The 22,663-nt window shown below is 45.4% G+C and overlaps 1 protein-coding gene across 2 annotated transcripts in view; it reads right to left on the bottom strand.

Moving 5' to 3' along the window:
* Positions 1–4,685: 4,685 nt before the first annotated feature.
* Positions 4,686–22,663, bottom strand: part of CS (citrate synthase) — a 36,982-nt gene continuing 19,004 nt past the window's right edge. For both annotated transcript variants that reach the window (XM_077328554.1, XM_077328555.1), the window contains exons 2-11: positions 21,896–21,943; positions 21,551–21,658; positions 15,344–15,409; positions 15,110–15,241; positions 14,709–14,897; positions 12,166–12,365; positions 8,869–8,998; positions 8,676–8,777; positions 8,336–8,545; positions 4,686–6,090 (exon numbers count right to left, since the gene is read on the bottom strand). In XM_077328554.1, the coding sequence (XP_077184669.1) occupies positions 5,920–6,090; positions 8,336–8,545; positions 8,676–8,777; positions 8,869–8,998; positions 12,166–12,365; positions 14,709–14,897; positions 15,110–15,241; positions 15,344–15,409; positions 21,551–21,658; positions 21,896–21,943 (1,356 nt within the window). In that variant the 3' untranslated portion in view covers positions 4,686–5,919. The remainder of the gene's footprint in view (positions 6,091–8,335; positions 8,546–8,675; positions 8,778–8,868; positions 8,999–12,165; positions 12,366–14,708; positions 14,898–15,109; positions 15,242–15,343; positions 15,410–21,550; positions 21,659–21,895; positions 21,944–22,663) is intronic.

Below are 22,663 nucleotides of genomic sequence, written 5' to 3'. Positions count from 1 at the left end.
AAACAAGACAGGCAACACACATACACATGGCCAGTTTAATGTACATCCTCCATCCCCTATAACTGAGATGGGGACCTGATTAAAATATGGCAGTCTCTTATCGCCCAATGTCCAATAGGTGATGTAAGGCCATAAGGAGAAGGAGGTGCATTTGCAGACAACCGCTTGCAGACAACCGCTTGGTACCTGAAGAAATCTGCTGAGAGGCAACAGGGTTCCAGAGAGTAGTGATTTGACACTGTGTTGTGTCTAAGACCCTCTTGTTGCCCATTACAGTCTCTCATTGAGATGCAAAAGTTGAAGACTACTTCCTATCTTTGGTGAGTCTGAACTCCTGTGACAGTCATGCTGAGGAGCTCTTTTTGAGGCCCAATGGACTCTGTCCTGATGTTCTGGTAAAGGAAGTAAAGGCTGACATCTTTCTTTTAAACACTTAGGTGCTTGAAATCTTGGTGCACAATTGGGTTTACAAAAGGAAGAGAAGCGTTTATTGGGCTTGCTGTCTATCTTGTGGGAACCCCTTATCTTTATCTTCCACCAGATAGCCATACCTTCCATGAAGAGATTAGCTCCCTTGAATGGTACGCTAGACACTCTGGCCTGGGATGAAGGATCCACTTCCCAACTGCAAAACCAAGTATTTCTCCTGGCTGTTACGTTTGAAGTCATTGCTCTGGCCAACAGATGGATTGCATCCAGCAAAACATCTTCAGAGAAGACTATTTTACCATGGTGCTAAGATTTGTCTCCAAAGAGCTCTGAAAACGGATTGTGAGGTGTGTCATGATAGTACAACATTGGGGCACTTTGGTTTCTTTAAAACTTACCTGCTGGTCTGCTGACAATTCCAGTAACCTGGGCTTCATGAACACATTGCCACCGAGCCATGGCAAGACGGTTATTTGGATAGTGGTGGATCTGTTTTCAAAACAAGCTCATTTCATGCCTTGCACTTCGTTGTCCTCAGCCCAAAAGCTGGTGAAGCTATTTATACACCACATCCTACACCTCCTTCCCTGATAAGATAATCTCTAATAAGGGCATTCCATTTACTGGTGAGTTTTGGAGAGCCCTGTTGACAATGGTGGGGGTTGGCCAAGGTTTAAATTCCACCTATCATCCGGCCAGTGATAGACCAAGTGGGTCAATCAGGTATTAGAGCACTACATGCTCTGCTTCATAAATTACCAACAGGATGATTGAGGCTCAGTGCTCCCCCTGGCCAAATATGTGTACAACAATGCCTCCCACCAGTGTCAGAGGTTTTCTATGGCTATGCGCTATGGCTATTCCCTGCCTTCATGCCCCTAACAGGAGCAGGATGCTGTTCCTCCTGCACTGGAGAAGTGGGTGGAATCCTGGGAGGGGGGGTGGTGTTAGACAAAGCCCCTTTTTTTGTACAAAAAAGGGTCTGATCTTGAAAGCTCCCCTAAGCCTAGTTTGGGAAAAGGGGGCTTTGTTTACACCACAAAGAACCTACAAAACAGGCTCCCAAGTAAGTTGAGCTATAAGTTTGTGGGTCCTTTTAAAATCTTGGATATGCTAAATGAGGTGGCTGCCAGGGTGGACCTGTCTCCTATCTACTAGAAAATACATAGTTTTTTTTCATGTTAATCTGTTGAAAAAGGTGCCACTGCCTGAAGAATGACACCCGCCTAGTGCAAAGCCAGACCCAATTACGGCTAATGCAGATGCCCATTTTGAACACTGGTGTCCTGGGATTCTTGCCTGTACCAGAGCTGCCTCCAGTATTTTGTGTCTTGAAAAGGGTTCTTGGAGGCAGAAAACGAATGGATAGATGCTACTTATGTTCAGACACTGGGGTTTGCCCGGCCCATCCATGAATCTTATCTGGATTAGCCCAGGCCACAGCCCTGTGAAAGTTCGTGACAGGGAACTTCAATGTCCAAACAGACAAACCTGCCTTCAGTCAAAACCCAGACCTCATGTTGTCCATGGTGACACTAGGGTTATTGCAGTTATTGGCCCCACCCTGGACTTAATCTTTGGCACAGGGCTAGGGGTTGATCTGGTAGCAATAAGTTCTGTTCCATGGTCAGATCTCTTTTCCCTGAAGGCCCACTTTCACATCTAAACCCCTCCCTATAAAGGTAGAGGATGCATTTATGCCTGCCTGCAGGGACTTGTAGATCCTGTTGGATTCCTGAATGCTCTGTGGGACCCAATGCTTCCCAGCAACTCATTAGCCTATCTAGTCGATGACTGGCAAGCCCAGCTGCCATTGCTACGATTGCCCACCAACATCCTCCCCCAAGTTAGCCCTTGGTACACTGGGGAGCTACAAGTCCATGGAGAGGGGCAGGATATAAATTGAAATAATAAAATAAGTGGAGGTTGAGATGGCTAGAGCAAGTCTGGAGGAAAACTGGAGGAAAAATGGTAGCAAGAACAGCCTATGAGATGGCAGTGAAAACTGCAAAGAAGGAATTCAAGTTTCCATTCCATCTGCAAGTTCGCACCCAGCTCAATTATTTAGGCCCCAATTTGGTCACTCACCACCCTAGAATAAGTGTGCTCAAACAATATTCAATTTCCTATAAGCTGTGGGGCATTTACAAGCCATTTTGCAGATAAAACCCCGATGCTCCATCATGACCTTCCCCCAGCTATTAATATGTAAGGGAACTGGAGGTCCCTTAGCCATTTTCACATGAGAAAGCTTCAGGGACTAATACAAACTGAGATGGATAGAATGCTAGCTTCAGTGAGGCCAACTACTTGGCCCCTAAATCCCTGTCCTTCATGGCTCACAAAAATGAGCAATGAGAGGATAGGGAAACTTCTCCATGAAATAATAAATCTCTGTCCTCAGGGATGTTCCCAGGGAGTTTAAAGGAGGCAGTGGTTTGGCTCCAATTGGGGAAAAAACCCACTAGATTTGTAGGATCCAGCCAACTACTGCCCCACATATAGTGTTTCTGGGGAAGGTGATTGAGGAAGTGGCCATGGACCAACTAAAGCTTTAGTCCTGGACCCATTCCAGTTTGGTTTCTGACTGGGCCATGGGGTGAGAATGGCCTTGGTTGCTCTTAGAGATGACCTCCAGAGACAGCTGGACTGAGGCCAGTCAGCACTGCTCATGTTGTTAGACCTCACAACAGTGTTTGACATAGTAGACCATGATCTTTTAGTTCACTGCCCCGCCAGCGCAGGGAAACAAGGGTCAGCTTCACAGTGGCCAATCATCTTTCTCCATGGTTGAGAACAGAGGGTTACTACCGGGAGAAACAGTAATGGCACTGCCAGCTCCAGTGTGGGTTGCCGTAGGGTGCAATTATTTCCCCAATATTATTTAGTACCTTTATGCATCCTCTAGCACAGCTAGTCTGGGGACATGGGTTAGGGTGTTATCAGTATGTGGATGACACCCACCTCTCTCTGTTAATAAGTGAATGGTTGAATACTCCACCCAAGTCTTGGCCAGGTATCTGGGAGCCATGACAGAGTGGCTCCAACAAAGCCACCTGAATCTTAACCCTCTGAAAACGGAGGCCCAGTAGTTGGGAAAGAAAGGGCCAGATGAGGAAGTGCGCCTCCTGATGTGGTGCAACTCTTGATGTGGTACAACTGAAAACTACACATACCGTGAGGAACTTTCGGGTGATTCTTGACCCCTCCTTTACTAGGGAGGTGTAGGTCACAAGGGTAGCTTGGAAGGCATTTTTGCAATGCAAACACACAGCAACATCAGAATGGCTTCTCTCCCCTCCCCACCATTGGAATCTGGTACACGAGATTTATATTCAGACTGAATAAACCCCTATTGGTGGTTCGTCAGAGCATTTTATTATTTTTAAAGTGGAAACTACCGTATTTGCCGGCGTATAAGATGACCCCCAACATTTCCACACAAAATATAGAGTTTGTTACATTACAGTACTATGGGCCACTATGGGCAGCTATGTCTATCCCAACTGAAGTGCACCTGGCGTATAGGACGACCCCCCCACTTGGAGGCATGTTTTTCAGGGGGGAAAAGCAGTCTTATACGCCAGCAAATACTGCCAACAAATACTGTAGTTTTTAATTGATTATGATGGTAACTATGTATGTACAGGTTTTGATGTTAACTGCCCTGAGATTGCTACTAGAAAGGGGCGGTTACAAATCAAATCAATAAAAAAGAAGTGTTCCTTTTGACACCCTGGTCAATGTCCCATTGAAGGAAAAGGACAAACTAAATAGAGGAAAAAACCCACGCTAAGAAGAAACTAGAAATCGAATTGTGGTGCTGAAATGGAAGTGCAGCCAGTGACATTTTGTCTACCTTGAGTCATGGTCAAAGACTGGGACCTGAGAGAAAAGTCCCTCCCCTCCATGAATCAAAGACTGGCAAAACCCTGCCTCACTATAGGGTGGAGATTCTCCCAGAAGTTCAGACTGCCCGACCCAGACCAGTGGGAAGCCTTGGAATTTTCTTTATTTGTGACAACTGGTTGACCATCCTTCGTTCCAGCTGCAGTAGAAAAGATCCCGAAATGAAATTATTGTGTCAATAAAACCAGTGGAGACCATTCCCTATCCTAGGCTTAGAATCCTCTGCATGCACACAATGCCATAAGGAATCAGATATAATAATTGGGGGGGGGGGGCATAACAGAGCCATCAGGGAAAAAACAGACCCAAATACAGCCTGAGAACAAAGACCAGATGCTTGCATAATGGAACTTGTTAATAAAAACATTTATTTTGCAGTTTGTACAGAACCACCTGAAGTTTGCAACAGAATGCAGATGCTTGCACAGCCATGTATATTGTGCCTTCAACTTAAAGAGTGGGGTTTCTTTCCTTTTTTTGTGGTTTCTGGGGGTCAAGGGATTTCACACAAACACACAAAAAAACCCAAAATAAGTAGGAGTGTATGAAGTCTTTTCTAGTGAGGGAAAGATGTCAGGAGACGAGTTCCATTCTTTGCCATCACTGCTCGAAAGCTGTAGCTTACCCAGTAGCGTAATGGCTGCCATTGTGGGAAATAAAAGTGTTACCTTCTCTTTAAGATTTAGACAACCCCACCCTTTCAATACCACAGCACCAACACTGAAATCAAAACGAAGAGGGGGGGAAAGCCCTTGCTTCAAGCACCCTGTGCCTTCTCCCCCTTTAGGCCAAAGACAAAGGGATGGGGAGATCTGAGTGCCCGGCAGAAGCTCACCAGAATTCTGCCTTTGGCAACAAGGAACAGGGAATGGAGTCTTGCATGGGCACCATACCAATTAGGATAATCATGTGCTGTGGGGAAGAGTAGTACTGCCCCTCTTACAGAAGAGGAGAGTTTTACTCCTCTGTTCAGCACAGGCGATTGGGGAGCTGCAGCCTGCCTTACTCAACCTTTAAGAGCACAAATCCTGCTGTTTTACAGCAGGGGGGATATACATAAAGGGAGCAGGAGACGGAGCAAATGGAGGGCAAGGTCCTCCCTTCCCCTCCTTTCAATGCTCCAACCAGTCTCAGAAAGAGGATATTGTTCAGAATGCAGAATCTCTCCTCTGCGTGGAGGAAAAAGGTGATACGGCTGATATAAAAGCAGTACATGATACAACATGATTGTTATCCTCTGCTCCTGTCCAACAACACAGGGCAATGAAGTACTAACGCTGGAGCTAGAAAGCAACTCACTCTCTAGTCAAGGACATCAACTCAGGTTGGGAAGAGCTACCCTGGGCTCTGCACTTAAAAGAGTTTTAACTAACTTTAGGTGGTATTAAAAGGTAATAGGGTGTGTTGTGTGGGGGAAGATACATTTCTAGTTTCAGCTGAATTTTTCTGATAAATAACCCGAAAATGTGATGGTCAATGCGTCAAAAGGAAAGATCTTGTCAAGGCCCTTTTGAACAAAACCAAGAAGTTGCATCATCTCTACCATTCCCTCAATAGCTACCCCTTACTACATCCCTGGCTTTAACCAGACTTGGCACCCACAAGCACCATCAGCCCATCTGTGCTCATAGATTTGGGTCTTTCTAAGGGGAAGCCAAGTGCCCGGCTCCAGATCAGCTGAGACAGAACACCAAGCGCTCGAGAAACACCAAACAGCACCGTGTAGTAGTTCATCTCCTTCATGCCATAGTACTGTGGAGAGAAAGAGTCCATAGTTAGAGAGCTGCCATGGGAAGATGGGGCCATTCCACATACAGCCAATGAGAATATACCTCCTCTGTGTGTGTCCCTAAAGGCTTCACGATTCTTCTGCCTACCTCTGTCCCCTTATTTGTCTACTGCCATATCTAATGGCAGCTCAAGACCACTGGAAATCCAACCTGCAAAATACCTCCTTGGGGAAAGGCGACATCAAGGAACAGGGTTTGGGAAGCATTTTCGACAGCTGTGACAAATCTGGTGGTACCTGAGGGACAACCTTTTCCATAACAACCCTACAATTATAGATAAACCTTCCCAAGGAGGTACTCCTGGCCCCCTCACTGTCGATCTTCAGAAGGCAGTTTTATTTAGAACTGAACTTTGATTGGTCTAGCTTTTATTATTGGCAGTCCTAGCCTGAGTTTTTAAACTACGACTTTTATAACACGTATTTTTATAACATTAATATTGTTAGCTGCCTTGAGTTCTGCAAAGGTGGTTAATAAATGTTTTGAATAAAAACAATTTTCTAAGAAAGAGGCACCCCAAAGGTACAATCCAATCCTTTGCTTCATTCTATTTAGAATATAGTTACGCTCTCTGCTACAAGGGATTCACGGCCATTTTGGATTTCAGCCCTATCCAGCCATGTAACTACAAAATCAGCAGTTGTAGTGCCCAGCAACCACCACTAGAGGGAAGCTCTCCATCACTCTTCTGCCTGTGCTCTGTCAATCCATGCTTCCAAAACGGTGTTCTGTAGATGCTTATCAAAGCTCCTGGACCAGATTATTAGGAGTGTCAAACAAGCCGCAAGCAGGATGCCAGGAACAACTGCTAATCTTTCCTGCCACAAATATTTGGGCACATTCCAGCGCGCGCATTCAGTTTGCGCAGGGCAACAAGAAGACCAGAGAGCCCTTTCACCTGTGCCCCACACCTAGAATGCGCTCCAGAACACTCAATGATGCCTTTCTATGGCAATATGAAAAACAGGCTTCCTAAGGGCATAAACTGGCTTAGTATTGCTGTAAGCCCTGGAAGAGATGCTGTGGAAACTCAGGCACAACTATGTGAACTGTAGCCATGTTGGAGCAGGAGCAGGGGAGACAACTGAGGCAGTCAAGGCAGTTGCCCTTTCTCCATTGAATGTGCCCACAGTTGCTTTTAGTAGCAAGACAGGCACAACCTAAACCTCTGAAACTGAAGATAGGGAGACAGCATGGCACATGTGAGCCTGAGATCAACACCATTCCTAAAACAGCTCTTTCTCCAAACTCCCTTTTGAGCAATCAGTAGTACACCTGTGTCCAGCCAGCCTACAGGTTTAAATGGCTGCCTATAGAAGAACAGGTGTGATCAGCCAGGAGCAGCAAGCTCATGGGTACATGAACAAACCTCTCCCTCCCAAGGGCAAAGCCCATATCAGTTGGTATTGTATCTATCTAGTTATTCTATTGTTGGTATAACTATGCAGCTACAAGAATGAGCCAGAATCCAGGAGATTCCAGTTTCAAATCTTACCTCTCTCAGAGGAGTTCCACAGGCACTCTCTCAACCCTACTACCTCCACCAACAATTTTGGGTAACAGCTGTTTACCTCACAAGGCTGTTTGAAAGGATTACAAGGTAATTATGTAGATTAAGGAGGGCAGTCATGTTGGTCTGAAGCAGCAGAACAAAATTTGAGTCCAGCAGCACCTTTAAGACCAATGAAGTTTTATTCAAGGTATAAGTTTTCATGTGTAGGCACACGTTTTCAGATGTGAAGAAGTACATATGCACCTGGATTTTAGTATTTCGATGTTTTTAATCTTTTTTTTTATTGACTGTATTGTGAGGTGCCCTGAGCCCTCGGGGAAGGGCAGCATAGAAACCTGAAAAATAATAACTTGAATAAAAGCCAGCATGGTGTAGTGGTTAAGAGCTGCTGCTTCTAATCTGGCGAGCTGGATCTGATTCTCTCCTCCTCCACATACAGCCAGCTGGGTGACCTGGGGCCAGTCACAGTCCTGCTAGAGCTGTCCTGACTGAGCAGTAATATCAGGGTGCTCTCAGCCTCACTTACTTCATAGGGTGACTGTTGTGAGGAGAGGAAGGGAAGGTGATTGTGAGCCACTTTGAGACTCCTTCGGGTAGTGAAAAGCGGAGTATGAAAACTCTTCTTCTTAAAGGAGCCCCTGGACTTGAACTTCATTCTTTAAGGTAATTATGTGATACGTTGTGAACAACTCACCTGTAACAGGACTCCACTGTGTGCATCCACATTAGGCCAAGGATTTTTGGCCTTGCCCTGTTCCAGCAACACATTAGGGACAATCTTGTACAGCTGAGCCACCAACTTGAAGAGAGGATCTTTGGGAAGGTGTTTGAGGGCAAATTCTCTCTGGCAAGTATAGCGAGGGTCAGTCTTCCTTAGTACTGCATGGCCATAGCCAGGAACCACCTGCAAACAGAATGGTTTGTCAGAAATTTGTTTATTACACATATTTATAATTTGACATTTTCTCAAGAAAGGTTCAAGAAGGCTTTCAAATCCTTGCTTAGTGATCTAAAGTCTGAATGCTGCCACTCACCCTGCCCGAGTTCAAGGTATTCCAGATGAAATCTCTTAGCTTCTCATCTGACACATCTTCACCCAGCTCCTTTTGCAAGTTTGTCAGCCAGACCAGCACTTCCTGCAAACAGCATGGGACAAGCCTTAAAAACAACAGGGACAGCTTCTCAAATCCACTCTGTACAGAACTGTTGAGAATTGGAGCGCCTTACCTGATTTGCAAGACCATGGAGTGGCCCAGCCAGACCATTCATGGCTGCAGCAAAAGCCAAGTAAGGGTCCGAAAGGGCACTGCCCACTAAATGGCTGGTGTGGGCACTAACATTCCCGCCTTCATGGTCACTGCAGTAAAAGAGGGAGGGGAGGAGAGAAGAGACAGAGCTGAAGTAAAGCTTATAAATATGTATATTGCCACTGAATTTGGATAACTTTCCTTCTTAAGAAAAACTTGCAATAACCTCCAAATAATTCAAAATATTCCAAGAGCACAGTGCAGAATGCACAGGTCATACCATCATCCTAACTGGTATCCCAGAATGATCCAAAGTCATGTCCCTGAAGCAATAATACAAATTTCACACGTTAGTAAACCTGGAATTTTTTAAATTTCCTGTGACACAGCTCACCTGTTTTACTGATATTTTAAATCTTTATTATTATTTTTTACTGTGTACCACTTGTGTTCAAGTGTCTCTAGCAAAATGCTGGAAAGGCAGTATCAATTAATATGCAAGTTCTATTTCATAGATGCATATATATCCAGAATCAAATAAGTACACCCAGAACACCAAGATCTGACTTGCAAACTCCCCAGTTTGCAGAAACATGTTTACTAGCATGGGCCCAATCCGTGGGCTGATTTATTTATCCACTTCATTTCTATACCACCCCTCCTAGTCTCGGGGCAGTATCTAAACACCGCCTGTGGCGCCGCGGACTAAATAATTCGCTAAGGGGTAATGAGGCGGGATCTGTCCGTGATGAGGAAGGGTCCAGATTGGATCCTTCCTCCGGACAGACAATCAGAGGGACCAATCGGCAGCCGCAAAGCGCCTGCCAATTGGTCCCTCTGATTCTCAGCCCCAGCAACTGCGAGCCGCACACAGCGCGGCTCGCAGTTGTTCCCAGCCTGATGCGGCGAGAGGCGCGAAGCCTCTCGCCGCGTCAGGCCGCCACCAGACAAAGCCCCCGGCAGTCGCGCGGAGCGTGGCTGCCGTCGCCTCCCTGCCTCCGCCGCCGCCACGGGCCTCCCTGCCGCCGCCGCGGACAGCCGCCCCCGGCGCACGGAGCCGCCGCAGACAGCCGTCACCGCGGGACACCATGCTGGGTAAGTTCCTAGCGCCCGCTGTATCCCTCTTACAGCGGGCTATCTTTCTAGTACAATAATAAAAACACAGTTAAAACCAGTACCCCTCCCCTCAGCCTCTTAAATGCCCTCCGGCAGGCTAGCCAGACTGGGATGGTCTAAAATAGGGGGGGGGGGCAAGGAGAAGGAGAGAGGCCTGCATAATTTGTAGACAGCCGTGGCCTCAACAATAAGTCTGGCGGAAGAGTGATGTTTTGCAGGCCCTGTGAAACTTTGACAGCTCCATCAGGACCTGGATTTCAACGGACAACCCATTCCACCAGGTCAAGACCAGGCAAACATCTTTAGGGCCTGGGATTACCAACAAATCGGTGTTAGCAGAGCAAAATGGCCTCCAGGGTCATATTGGGAGAGGCAGTCCTCAAGTACACAGGGCCCACACTGTGCAGGGACTTAAAGGTCAGTACCAGAACCTTAAAACTGATCCAGAAGTCCACTAGTAGCCAAAGCAGCTGCTAGAAGGCAGGTTGAATATGAGCCCTCCACGGGGTCCCTATAAGGACCTGTGCAGCTTCGTTCTGCACCAGGTCAGGGCCAACGGCAGCAACATGTACAGTAAATGACAGTAATCCAGACTGAAGGTGACCATTAAGTGGATCACTGAGGTTAAGTCTCCCTGGGCCAGACAGAACAGTAGTAGCTTCACCTGATGCAGACAGGAAAACTTCTGGCAAGCTGACCTGAGCCTCCACTGAGAGAGAGGTGTCGAAGGTCACCCCAGGCTCTTGACGATGTGCAAAGCTGTTAATTGCACTCTGTCAAGGCAGGGGAGGCACGCTTTCTCTCCTGGCCCCTTTGTCCCCAGCCACAAGACCACCTGCAGAGCAGCCCACACTCGGCTATTAGCTATATAGACGACGATAGTGGTTATAAAAGACACTGGAATACAGGTCCATAAGTAGTTTGGCTAGCCCATGACTGGCCAAGCAGTCATAGCCAAGCCCAGACTCACTTACAACCCTTGCTGGGAAATCATTACAGCACGGAATTATTTCCAAAGCTAGTTTTGATACACCTGAACTAAAGGCTGACCATTAATATATACACAGAACACAAACAAAATACGAAGTCTAGTCGTGCACGCACACACACAAAAAAGTGTAAAATATCTCATCTCTGCAGATTCATAGACAAACCTGAAATTGTCCTCCACCATCCAAATTTCATCTCTGGTGTACCACAGCTATTAAAGAAAGCCTACTGTAGAGAAATGCACCCCTCCCTTTCAAATTCAAATCCGTGTTCCAAAAGTTAGGATTATACTCCAGGAACAGGAGCCCAGATGCAAGTTTGTTGCTGCCAAAAAGGCAAGGAGTTGTCAGATGACTCAAGCATAGAACACTTTGGTGCTTACAGGTGCAAATGATTCTGGCCACAGTGGAACAAAAGGTTTACTGACTCACACCCTGCTAGCAAGTCACACCTAAAGAATAGACACTGGGAAAGCCAAAAAAGCAATATGATATTTTCTTTGGGGGCAGGTGGATCAGGACTGATACAGAGGGCATATTGTTGTCATCATGCAACAATATCAGGCTACAGCACTGCATTCGGCTCCACGTGTTATGCACTATCCAGGCCTGTGTTTTCCAGCTCAAGAGCAGGACAATGGGTTCCCAATGGGTTGAACAAGTTCTAGTATTAAGAGGCTTGTAAACCTGGAGGTTGGAGACACATGCATCAAGAATGGCAGCAAGGGTCTATTAGGCTGCCTCTCCCTTCAGCAAGGACGTAACAGATTGTATGGTAGCAGCTGGGGGGGGGGGTGAGAGATCCAGATACCTTTTACTACCGCTCATTGCATAAAGATCCAGTGCTTCAAACACTGAAGCCCCAATTATCAATACTGCATCAGCACAGCAACTGAACTTTCTGCCCCAACCAGCTCAGCCAAGATGAAGGGAGCACCAGTACAGGTAGCCTCCTTATCCAGGCACAAGAAGGCCCTTGGCTAGCTCCTGCTCTGCTTAGGACAAGTGCCTGAAAACCCAATAACCAACAGGAAGGATCCTGCAGCTCCCTGTGGCCAAATCAGAGCAGGCTTCTCCCACCATCTTCCTCTGTGCAACCTCTGCAACTCAAACAAGTGGATGCAACAGCTGTCTAGCCACAGATAGCTTTCACATCACAAACATAGATTTACCTGTGAATGGTGAGGTAGAGCCGCATGAGTTCAATGAATTCTGGGTCGCTGTAACCCAGCATGTTGGTGAAGTTATGTGACCAGTCTAAAGCAGGATCTATGGCGCCAATGCTGCTGCCCTCACGGTACAGGTTACGGTAGATCTTTGCAGCTATACATGGTAGCTTGGCAATTAAGTCCATGGAATCCTCGTAGATGAACTGTAGGGAGAGGTGGGTGACAGAGGTCAAACTACTACAGCCTGTGTAGTCAAAAGCTTTTCGGCTCCAGTTAGCTAGTTACAGCTGCAACGATTTAAACCAAGGATGTGTATTCAACAACACGCACAGTACCACTCTTCAAACAGCCAGAGAATAAAGAACTCTGAACATATGTTTAGCTCTCATTATCACAAAGAACCATGGAAGACCAGTATTCTCAGCCAATTAAGAAGCCAGAGGGAACAACTCTGGTTTCTGGACACATAGAAAGCCTTGGCTCTGCATTTAAAATAAAATTATTTTTGATTTGCTACCTTTAAAAGAAGCCAAAAGCAGAGGAACTGCTTAGCCACCCCACTTTCCTAATCTTACATGCCACTTCCTATTTTCGTATAGTATTTGTCAGGAGCTTGCGAGGGGGGGGGGGGCAGGAATCTCCCTCCCATGTCTCCAATCCCACTATCTCAAAACTAATTCTATAAATTAGTCTAATTTACAGGTTGATTCATAGATTATCTCTGAGGTGTAGCTGCTACCAGAAACATTCCCAGAAGGTTGTGCTCCATGCTCCTGCAATAACAGGCAGGTACGCCACACTGCATAGTTCACCTGGTTATGTTCCATACTAGCCACACCCTGATGGAGCTGCAATGGTGGCATGAGAAACAATGCTTTTTGTCCATGAAGAGTCCACTAACACAGGACTAACGTTAAGAGTAGCAGCCAGCTACAAAACATATGAACTAGAATTTAAGAAAAGACAAGCTTGACTGTTCCTGGGATGATCAAGGGGAATCAAGACACAATGGAAGGTGCGTAGTTTAATAGAGAAAGGACAAGGCTTGAGTCACCACAGGAGACAATAAAGTATTTTAAGAAAAAGGGCAGCTGTTTTAGACAGCATGGCAAAAATGGGAGAAAGGACAGAGATAGCTAAGTGTACATTCATTCTGAGAAGCAGAGAGAGACTATAGGAACCTAGGGGCAGGACTAGTCTTCCACGCAAGTTGTTCACTTTCAGCCAAAGGCAACATCTTCTGGCGTTGCCCAGAGAGCTTTCTAGGCAACTGGGAATTTGAATCAGGGTCTCTTGATCCTAGACCAACCCTTTAACCACTACAGTCTGACTAGCAGAGGTGCTCTGAACTGGAAAAGAGATATGATAGAAGGAAATATCACTGCAAGAAGGTATATGAAGCCCAGGAAACAGAACTAGTTTGCCAAAGAAACTCAAATAAAGAACAAGCTGATTGTCATGTCCTGTTTTCTACTAGAGGGTTTGCCACACCTCAGTGATCTGTTCCCATTCCAGTAATTTGGAATTTTAAGTACACACATGCTTACAGACCACAGGTACAAACTAATTTTGGAACAAAAGATTCATCAAATGCCATTTCTGGGCTGTGTCATGGGCTGTTACAATGCACCCCTCACTTCTACACTAGGTTGAATAGTTGCTGTTTACTGGAAACAGAGCAGAAGAAGGGCTCTCCCCTCCACCCCACCATTCCTAAGAGCATCATCCACAAGGCAGATAAAGGTCCATAGAGCTAGACGAGCCTGGAGACCAAAGTCTCTCTCCTTCTATGCAGCTGGATGAGGATAAGCATGTCAGGCCAGAGGCACATGTCAAGGCACTCAAGGTCTCCTGTTTCCAGGGCAGCTGGTTTCCACATGCAAATGACCAAGGTCACAGACAATGCAGACTTTCTTGGGTCCTTTGTCACGTGCTGAAGGATCAGATGAAAGATAACTGAGCTGGTACTCTCCCAAACTGGAAAGGGAAAGCCTAAATAAACAAACAAAAAGGGCAGCCAGATCTCGGCAGACCACATCGGCCAAATCTATCTTTTTAGACTGTACACAGCCTTGCCCAACACCCCAAACCTGACAGCTTCACCAGCATTCGATACTAGCAGGGCAGTCCCCTAGGATGAGGGAATCCTGGGCAGCAGCTTAGGATGTGGAAATGTGAAGCTCCCATGAATTGCTCTGATGCAGACGGATCTGAACAAACTAGTCTTCAGTGTTCGTTTAATGCACAGCAAAATAGAATTTCTCTACCTTCAAAACAATTGATTTTTCCTTCCTGCACTCAGAGCCAGACAAGTGTCATGGATGGTCACAGCAGCAACCAAAAGTTCAGATATTCAATGCTGTGAAATTGTGGGTTAGAAGCCACGTTCCTGCTATTATCTCTTGCCAGTAAATAGAGTAGATTTTGCAGAGTGCCACTGCTGTGTCCAGCAAAACACCCAACAGAAGATTCCCCCAAAATTTCAGCTGCAGGTGATCAAGCCAGTAGTTAGTGGTCACTCATCTTCACTTGCCATTCACAGTTACCTCCCAGAACTTGGTCCGGCTGATTCCCTCCGAATAGGCGCGGGCAAAGGTGCTCTCGCTGTTAAGGGCGGTGACAGCAGCGCTGAGTTGGGACATTGGGTGAAGGTTGGTTGGGAAGTTGTCCAGCATGGTGACCACATGGGACGGCAGAGCTGCTCTCTTGGCCCATTCTCGGGACACCCAGTTCACCTGAGGAAGAGAAACATATCATAGCTCTGCACTAGGAACGGGACTGATATTCAGATGGCCTTCCCATTCCTTAGACTGGAGAGGGCAGCAGAATATTTTTGACTGCCATTTAACCAAGCTGCAAGGACTGCAGTCTTCCCACCATCTCTGTGATCAGAAACTTCATAGAGAACTTAAGACACCCCCAGTTCTTTCACAGACAGGTCCATTACCTGTTCTTGGGAAGGGATCTCTCCTGTCACCAGCAGCCAAAACAACCCTTCTGGTAGGGGCTCTGCACCTCCAGGGGCTTTGGGCAGCAGCTTCTGACACTCAGGAATACTATAGCCACGAAAACGAATCCCCTAAAAAAAAAGAAACAAAATGCATATATAGAAAATGGTTTACATCACAGTGGACAAGCCACACAACTAGACATCTATAACAAGAGGCTCAAGTTTACTTACTTCATCGGGATCCAACACAGAGGTCTCATATATTAATCCCTTCATACCTCTCATGCCGCCATAGATCTGGAGGGAAAAAGACGGAAATCAGTCATGGAAGAGGACACTGAGAAGGGATCCCCCAGAAAACTGAGTCAACTTGCCTTTTCTAGGACATTCAGTGCACAGAACACCCTCTGCCCTCCCACCCATTGATATTTTGTTAAAAATATTTATACCCCATCTTATTTCCTTGCACTCAAGGCAGATAAAAATGCAGGTCAGTGCAAACCTGAAATGGGAAGGGGCTGTGGCTCAGTGGGAAAGCATCTGTTTGGTATGCAAAAGGTCCCAGGTTCAATCCCCAGGATTTCCAGTTAAAAAAATCTGGCAGTAGGTAGCGTGTCTGTCTCTGACTCTGGAGAGCTGCTGCCAATCTAAGTACAACAGACAGTACTGACTTTGATGGACCAAGGATCTGAGTCAGAATAAAGCAGTTTCATGTGTTCATGTAATACACTTACAATTAGGGAAACATGCATGAACACCCCCAAATCCAAGCTCTGTACAAAGGACTAGGATATTAGAGTTCGCAGCCAACGTGTGAATGTAGACATTGCCACAATTTACAACTAGTACAAGCCACGTTTTGTTGGATAATGCCAAACCTTGTTTCCACCAGTATAGGGAAGACTTCCACTGCTGGGAAATGAAGAACAGGCAAGAGGCAGAACAAGTTCTTCCATACAAGCCAGGATTTGTTACTCAAACACTGCAATTTTATGCACTTACTCCTGCCAAAATCCTTTAAGTTTAATTGAGTTACAGTAACTCTGAATTGAATAACATTGCAGCCCTATACAGTGTACATTACATATACACAAAGAGACAGATCAAGATGGGTGTTAGTCTGTAGCAGTAGAAAAGCGCAAGAGTCCAGTAGCACTTTAAAGGCTAACAAAATCTGTGGCAGGGGAAGAGCTTTTGTGAATCGCTGCTCACTTCTTCAGATACAACTATGTCAAGTCCACCCTGCCTGCTTGGGATAGCAGTGCCTTCCCCCATGTCACTCACCCACGGGAACTCCCTTCTGGCCTCAGATTAAGGAGGAGAGGGAGTTATGACATTCAGGCCCTCCTCCTCTTGACCAGCTCCCAATCCTACTGAGAATCCTCCCTGACCAGTTGTAGACACTCCTTTTTATACCCCTGTGTGTTCCCCCCCCCAGCCTACTTGTAACTTTCAGATTCTGTTAATCAACCTTCTGTTCTGCCCATTAATACCCAATATTAGTTCATCCCTCAACATGGGTCATACTTGACCATGTTGACCCAAAGCAGGCTGGGTGAGGTCATTCCTGCTGCCGATTGCACACCCTCACCTGCAGTCACCATTTCTCCCAATGCACCCAATATCTACAAAGGATTTCCCACCACCAGGTCTGGCAGCTTCCTGCTCCCAGCCATTGTCTCTAGCTACCCCCAGCATCCTCCGGTGCCTTCCTGTAGCTTGTGGCCCTTTTCCCTGCCTCTTCCCTCTCCCCACACTATTCCCAGCTTCCTTCCCTCACCTGCCCCCCCTGTTCTTCCAGCTCTTTCCAACTGCAGTGAAGACTCTCAACAGGCTGATGGGTGGGGCTATCAGGGTCAAGACTTGAGTCTAGAGGGGGGGGGGTTGTCTTCCTAACCTTAGACAAGAGTCCTCACCTTGCCAGATCAAGTCGGCACAAACTAAAATGCGAGTCCAGGCTCAGCTATACTGGTAGCCAAGCAGATTAGAGTACCTTAATTGGCTAAATCATACACACACATACCCCCACCCCCACCCCCCAAAAAGCCTGGTAACATATCAAACAAGTATTTTTTCTGGCTTAGTTTAACCAAATGCATACTCCTATTTTCAATTCAGCTGTCTCTCTTTCTAATGTCCTTTTTAAATTCCTTTGTAAGAGAAATGCTACTCTTAGGTCAGCAAATGAATGTCCTGGAGGGTTAAAATATTTCCCCCCACTGGTTTTTGAATGTTGTGCTTTCTAATGTCGGAATTATGTCCATTTATTCTTTGTTCTAGGGACTGGCCTGTTTGTCCAACGTAGAAAGTGGAAGGGCATTGCTGACACAGAATGATATAAATCACATTAGATACAAGTAGGACTATGATCTTGAGATGGTATGGCTGACGTTGCTGGATCCAGTGATGGCGTTGATATCTTTGGGTTTTTTTTCCAGGCCTTGGTACCAGAGGCCATGTTAAGTAGCTTATCACTGAGGGTAAGAAGTTATTTTAGGTTAGCAGGCAGTCTGTAAAAAAGAAAAAGGTCTGCCTCCCCGTGCCAGTGTGAGTGTCAATATCCAGCACAGGTTGTAGGTTGTTAATAATTCATTGAACTGGCTTGAGTTGTAAGCTCTGTGTGATCACCGATGATGTTCTGTTGTCATTTTCTCTGGGTTTGTCTTATAGCAATCTGTCCCTGGGTCTGGCCTTTCCAATAGTATTTCTTACCACTTCAGGAGGACATTGTGGTTGTAAAAATGCCTGCTGTAGAGCTTTCAAGTGAGTAGCTCTGCCTGAGTAGTTGAAGCAGATGTGACTCTAGAATAGGGCTTGGCTACAGACAATGGATTGTTGGATGTGGTTAACATGCAGATATGTTTGCTAATTTGTAGGTTTACAATATAATGTCGTATCCGTACCGTGTAAGAGTAATTCATACATTGGGGTGGAAGTTAGTGAAAATCCAGTGAAATTTTCAAGGGCCATGGATCCAGACAATGGAAATGTCATCAATGAGATTAACTTAATGGACCGCAAGCCATTAAAAACATCATGCTTGAAAACAACAGAGCAGATCTTGCCACTGAATGCTGAATGTTTGTCTCAGTAATAAATACTACAAGTTTAGTGAGTAACTATAACTTTCAAATCAACGGCACAGCCATGGGCATCCCTATGGCTCCACAATATGCCAACATCTTCATGGCATATCTAGAACAGATCTAGGGGAAAAACACAAAGGAGGAAACTCCCCAAGGGTAAATTGTGCAGATAGAACTCCACTGTCATAAATGCCCACATGGAAAAATGCCCACATCAGAAATAAAGGGAAGAGGTTTTTTTTAATCAACAAACTTTATTCAGAAGGGAAACCAATAACCATAGAAATTTAAATATATATATATAAACAAAATAATGATATCTTATTATTTTCACTATTTCATAGTTTTTTTATCTCAAAAATTTGCCAGCTGATGACCAAAGCCAACATGATGACAGGGCCAAAATGGCCACGGGCACCTGCTGGAGAACTTTAAGCAGGACAGTAACTGCTGGGGAAGTAGGAGACCAAGGTCCAGTTCACAGCCAATGCTGGCCGAGCAACCAGGGCTGACAGTGGAGGCCAAGATGGCTGCAGAGACTACAAGAGCTTGAGGATGAACAACAGACATGGTAGGCGGGCACAGCCAACTGTGGGTCAAAAGCCAGAGTTGACAAGGCAGTTGTGGGCAGACCGCAGGGGGCAAATGGAAGATTGCAGGGGACAAAGGGAGGGCTGCAGGTGTTTTTCCATTTATACTTTTGAACACTGAATTTATCTGTTACCCTAGATTATGTACATGCTAGAAGTGAAGTTCAAAAATGCAGTATTGTTTTTGCTGTAAACAAATTACATCTTTTTAAAAGTAAGTATATTAAATCTAATGTTCAGTATGTTAGGTCCAGGATATACCCATGAGCAGAGGCACAGTCTGCCAGCTGACATTCTTTTAGAGTAGTGGTCCCCAACCACCGGGCCACGGCCTGGTGCCAGGCGCACATGCGCCATGCACAGCCGAAATCGCGCATGCGCAGCACTTTCGAGGGCCATCACCCTCCCTGCTGCTACCGGTCCCCAGCCTGAAAAAGGTTGGGGACCACTGTTTTAGAGTACTGTCTTGCATCTCCTTTCAACCATGGCACTTGGCTTAGGGATACACAATGTGTCAGTTTCACCCATGAAATTGATCAACATTTCACTTTTACTCCCTGTATTTCTGATATGCATATTTTCCATGTGGGCATTTATGACAGTGGGTTAGTTTCTGTGCGCAGATTTCCTGTGGGCTTTTTTCATGTGTGCTTTTTTTTCTGGTCACCGTCTAGAACAGCATTTTCTGAACTCTTACCCGTTGACACATTTCCTTTACCTGAGATTCATGGATGACATTTTTATTGTCTGACCTAAAGGAATTTCAAAGGCAGATTAGAAAGAGAGACTGAATTGCAATTGATAATGTAGCTCAAGGCAATGCATCCTCCTGGACTAAGCGGAGACCTATTTTTCCTGATTGTCTCCATGCATACCTGAAGTAGTTTCCATTACCCCTCTGCATATCACACCTAATCTAATGTCATTTGCTACTGTCATATGGCATCTGGAATCACTCCACTCTCCGATAGGGACATATCTGCAGTGAGCTGTGACTCACGAAGGCCACAGTTTTTGTTAGTTTTTAAGGACTCTTCCTCTTCTCTATAAAAATACAAAGGTCTACTATCTTTAACCGCTCCTAGTGGAACGGATAAAATAATCCGTTAAGGGCCCCGAGGGTGGGCCCTGTCCGTGATGAGAAAGGGTACCGATAGGCTCCTTCCCCTGGACTAACAATTGGAGGGCCCAATCAGCAGGCACGAAGTGCCTGCTGATTGGGCCCTCTGATTGTCAGTCCAGAGGCAAGGGACCAATTGCGAGCCGCATGCTAAATAAATTAAATTAAATAAATTTATTTGCTTTATATTTCCAGTGCAGCATAAATGCGTCTAATAAACAGTGAACATTTTCATACACAAAGTTTAAGATTCGTGGGTTAGGATGGGACACTGGATCTAATCCCTATTGAAAGCACACAGGGACATTTTTAATTGATCTGGCATAGCTGAATCTTCCCTCAGTACCGTCAGTCTGATTAAGAAGCCTGAACCAAGCGGTTAGAGACCCAGGCGTGTTTTTCAAAATCATAGAATCATAGAGTTGGAAATCAGGCAATCAACTGTCTCTGAGCTGAGGCTCACAGTCGCTCGGACCCCTGAGGTTCCTTCCAGTATGGATGTTCCCCCCCAATTGGTTTTGGATACAAGATTCCATGGAAGGGCATGTGTAATGAGCAGTGCATTCAGCTTCTTGTGAACCTCAGCTCTCCTCTTTTTAAATTAAGCAAGGTTTTACTTCTTCTAGCTGCAAGAAAGAACTGCTGAGTTCTTGTGCACTGCTTTTTACTACCCAAAGGAGTCTCAAAATGGCTTACAATTGCCTACCCTAGTGATATGTGTGATGCCTGCCAGCTGATCTCAAAACAGAGGTGGGCTTATTAAGATTTTTATTGAATCTGCAATATCCTCTGTAGTTACTTATCTCTTTGTTGACTAATAAAATCAAAACTGTGCAGCATAGTAAAAACTATTGACGATATTATGCAAAATAACATGTCACAAGCTTTGCTTGCCTAATACATAGAGATTGCAGAATGCAGCTTTATTTGGTGCACAACTCAGACTGCCCAGGTGCAAATATTTAATTTCTTTTAACAACAAATTACAACACAGACATGACTAATGCATCAGCAGGGCCCATGCCCATTGTTTACCATCTGCCTTCCAGAAGACAGTCTGAATATTGGTTAATTCAGCTCAGCATCATGGACCTTCATGGCTCTCCAGTCCAAATGAAGAAGTAATTTCTAGCTGTGCTAAGTAGGCACCTACATACTAAGATGCCGAAGTCTGAATTCAGGTTTTTATTCATGCACTGTACATGCATTAAGTGAGCAGTTTATGGGTTCTTGCAGTCAGAGAAGAGCTGTTTTTTTATATCCCGCTTTTCATTATCGATAGTAGTGGTATCCTCACTGAGCTATGACTCCTTTTCTATCTTAATGTCACAGCATCCCTCACATTCTCCTAGCTCCTAGCAGCTCCTAGCAGAGCTTTTACATAATGGACACACGTGGGCTTTACTTACGTCTCTTGCTAGCAGTTTCCCTTAAAAGAGCCATAAGGGACCACCAGGGGCACTGGAACAAGAAGTGGATCACATTTCATCCTAACTGAAGGCACATTACCAAGTGAAGTGCCTGGGGATACCACTGAACAAAAGTATTTTTGCAAGCCCATGAGGGTGGTAACAACCACTGCACACAGCTTTAACCTCTCAGATTTACTCTCCAACCCTGCTGCCAACATGGCAGAACTCACCATATCCACAGTTATCTGACCAATGACTGTGTTGCCATATTGTTGCCTGAAGCTTTTGAGTCTTGTTTGCTCCTTGGGTATCATGTTTGCAAGAACATCTTTTAGATTCTGAAATAAAAGAAACAGTGAGCTCTGACACAGAACCAGCCAACAACGTTAATTAATATTCAGCCATAAAAAGGGAGAGAGGGGGAAGGGGTTTTTTTTTTTTTGAATACAAGGTTTTCTGCAATTTTGTATTCTTTAGAGACAATTTATGGAGGATCCTGGGTATAGCCCCTGAAGGCTAAATTACCACGTTTCATCTCCCCAGCACAACCCACCAGAAATCAAACAACCACTTACCGTGGAGGCGCTGGCATGTCTAGCAGCAAAAATGATGCATGATGCATTCTACAAGAAAAATGAGAGTTATGCATCAGCTACTTGGTAATGAACACCCATCTGCTTCCCACAAATGCATCTCAGACATATCCCAATATTTTTGATGTAAATATTTGTATCCCATTTTTTTTTCTCCGGAGGGATCCAAAGCATATCACAACACCATCCACCCTATATACAGATACATAAACCAATAAACAACAAAACAGCAAACTATGCCTGGGCTTGGTCCTCTGAAGGCCTGGGCTTTAAGCTGAGGGCTACATGATGTTTGGAGCTAGTGGTGTCGTGGACACCGGATCCCCCATTACAGAAAAGCCACTCTTGCCAATTTCACATGAACAAAGCCCATCCACGGGGCATGCTAAGTATTTCCACAGCACAGCATCTGCACCAGAGAAATATGCACAGTAATGCTTCCAAAGATGATTATCTGCAGAGCTATCTCTGCACTCTACCCAAATCTAGTTTAATTTTTCTTGTAATGCAAGGATAAATTTGTCGCTATTCTGCCAGCTGACAGGGCTAAAAGCAATGAGAGAGAGAAATTTTATTAGAGGCATTACCCATCCAAGAGTTTGGGTAAAAATCCCACTCAGTGAGAGATGTGTCATTCCCACCAGGGAAAGCAAAGAGTGTGCTGCAGGTCATCTTTAAAAGAAAGTACTTTATCCCCAAATGTTGCGCCGAAGAAGAAACTGTAGTCTAGAATCTGAGACTTATAGACAG

Source organism: Paroedura picta, chromosome 3, assembly GCF_049243985.1.
Source record: "Paroedura picta isolate Pp20150507F chromosome 3, Ppicta_v3.0, whole genome shotgun sequence".
Classification (NCBI taxonomy): Eukaryota; Metazoa; Chordata; class Lepidosauria; order Squamata; family Gekkonidae; genus Paroedura; species Paroedura picta.
The sequence above is the reverse complement of the archived record's forward strand: the minus strand, read 5'-3'. Positions and strand labels throughout refer to the sequence as shown.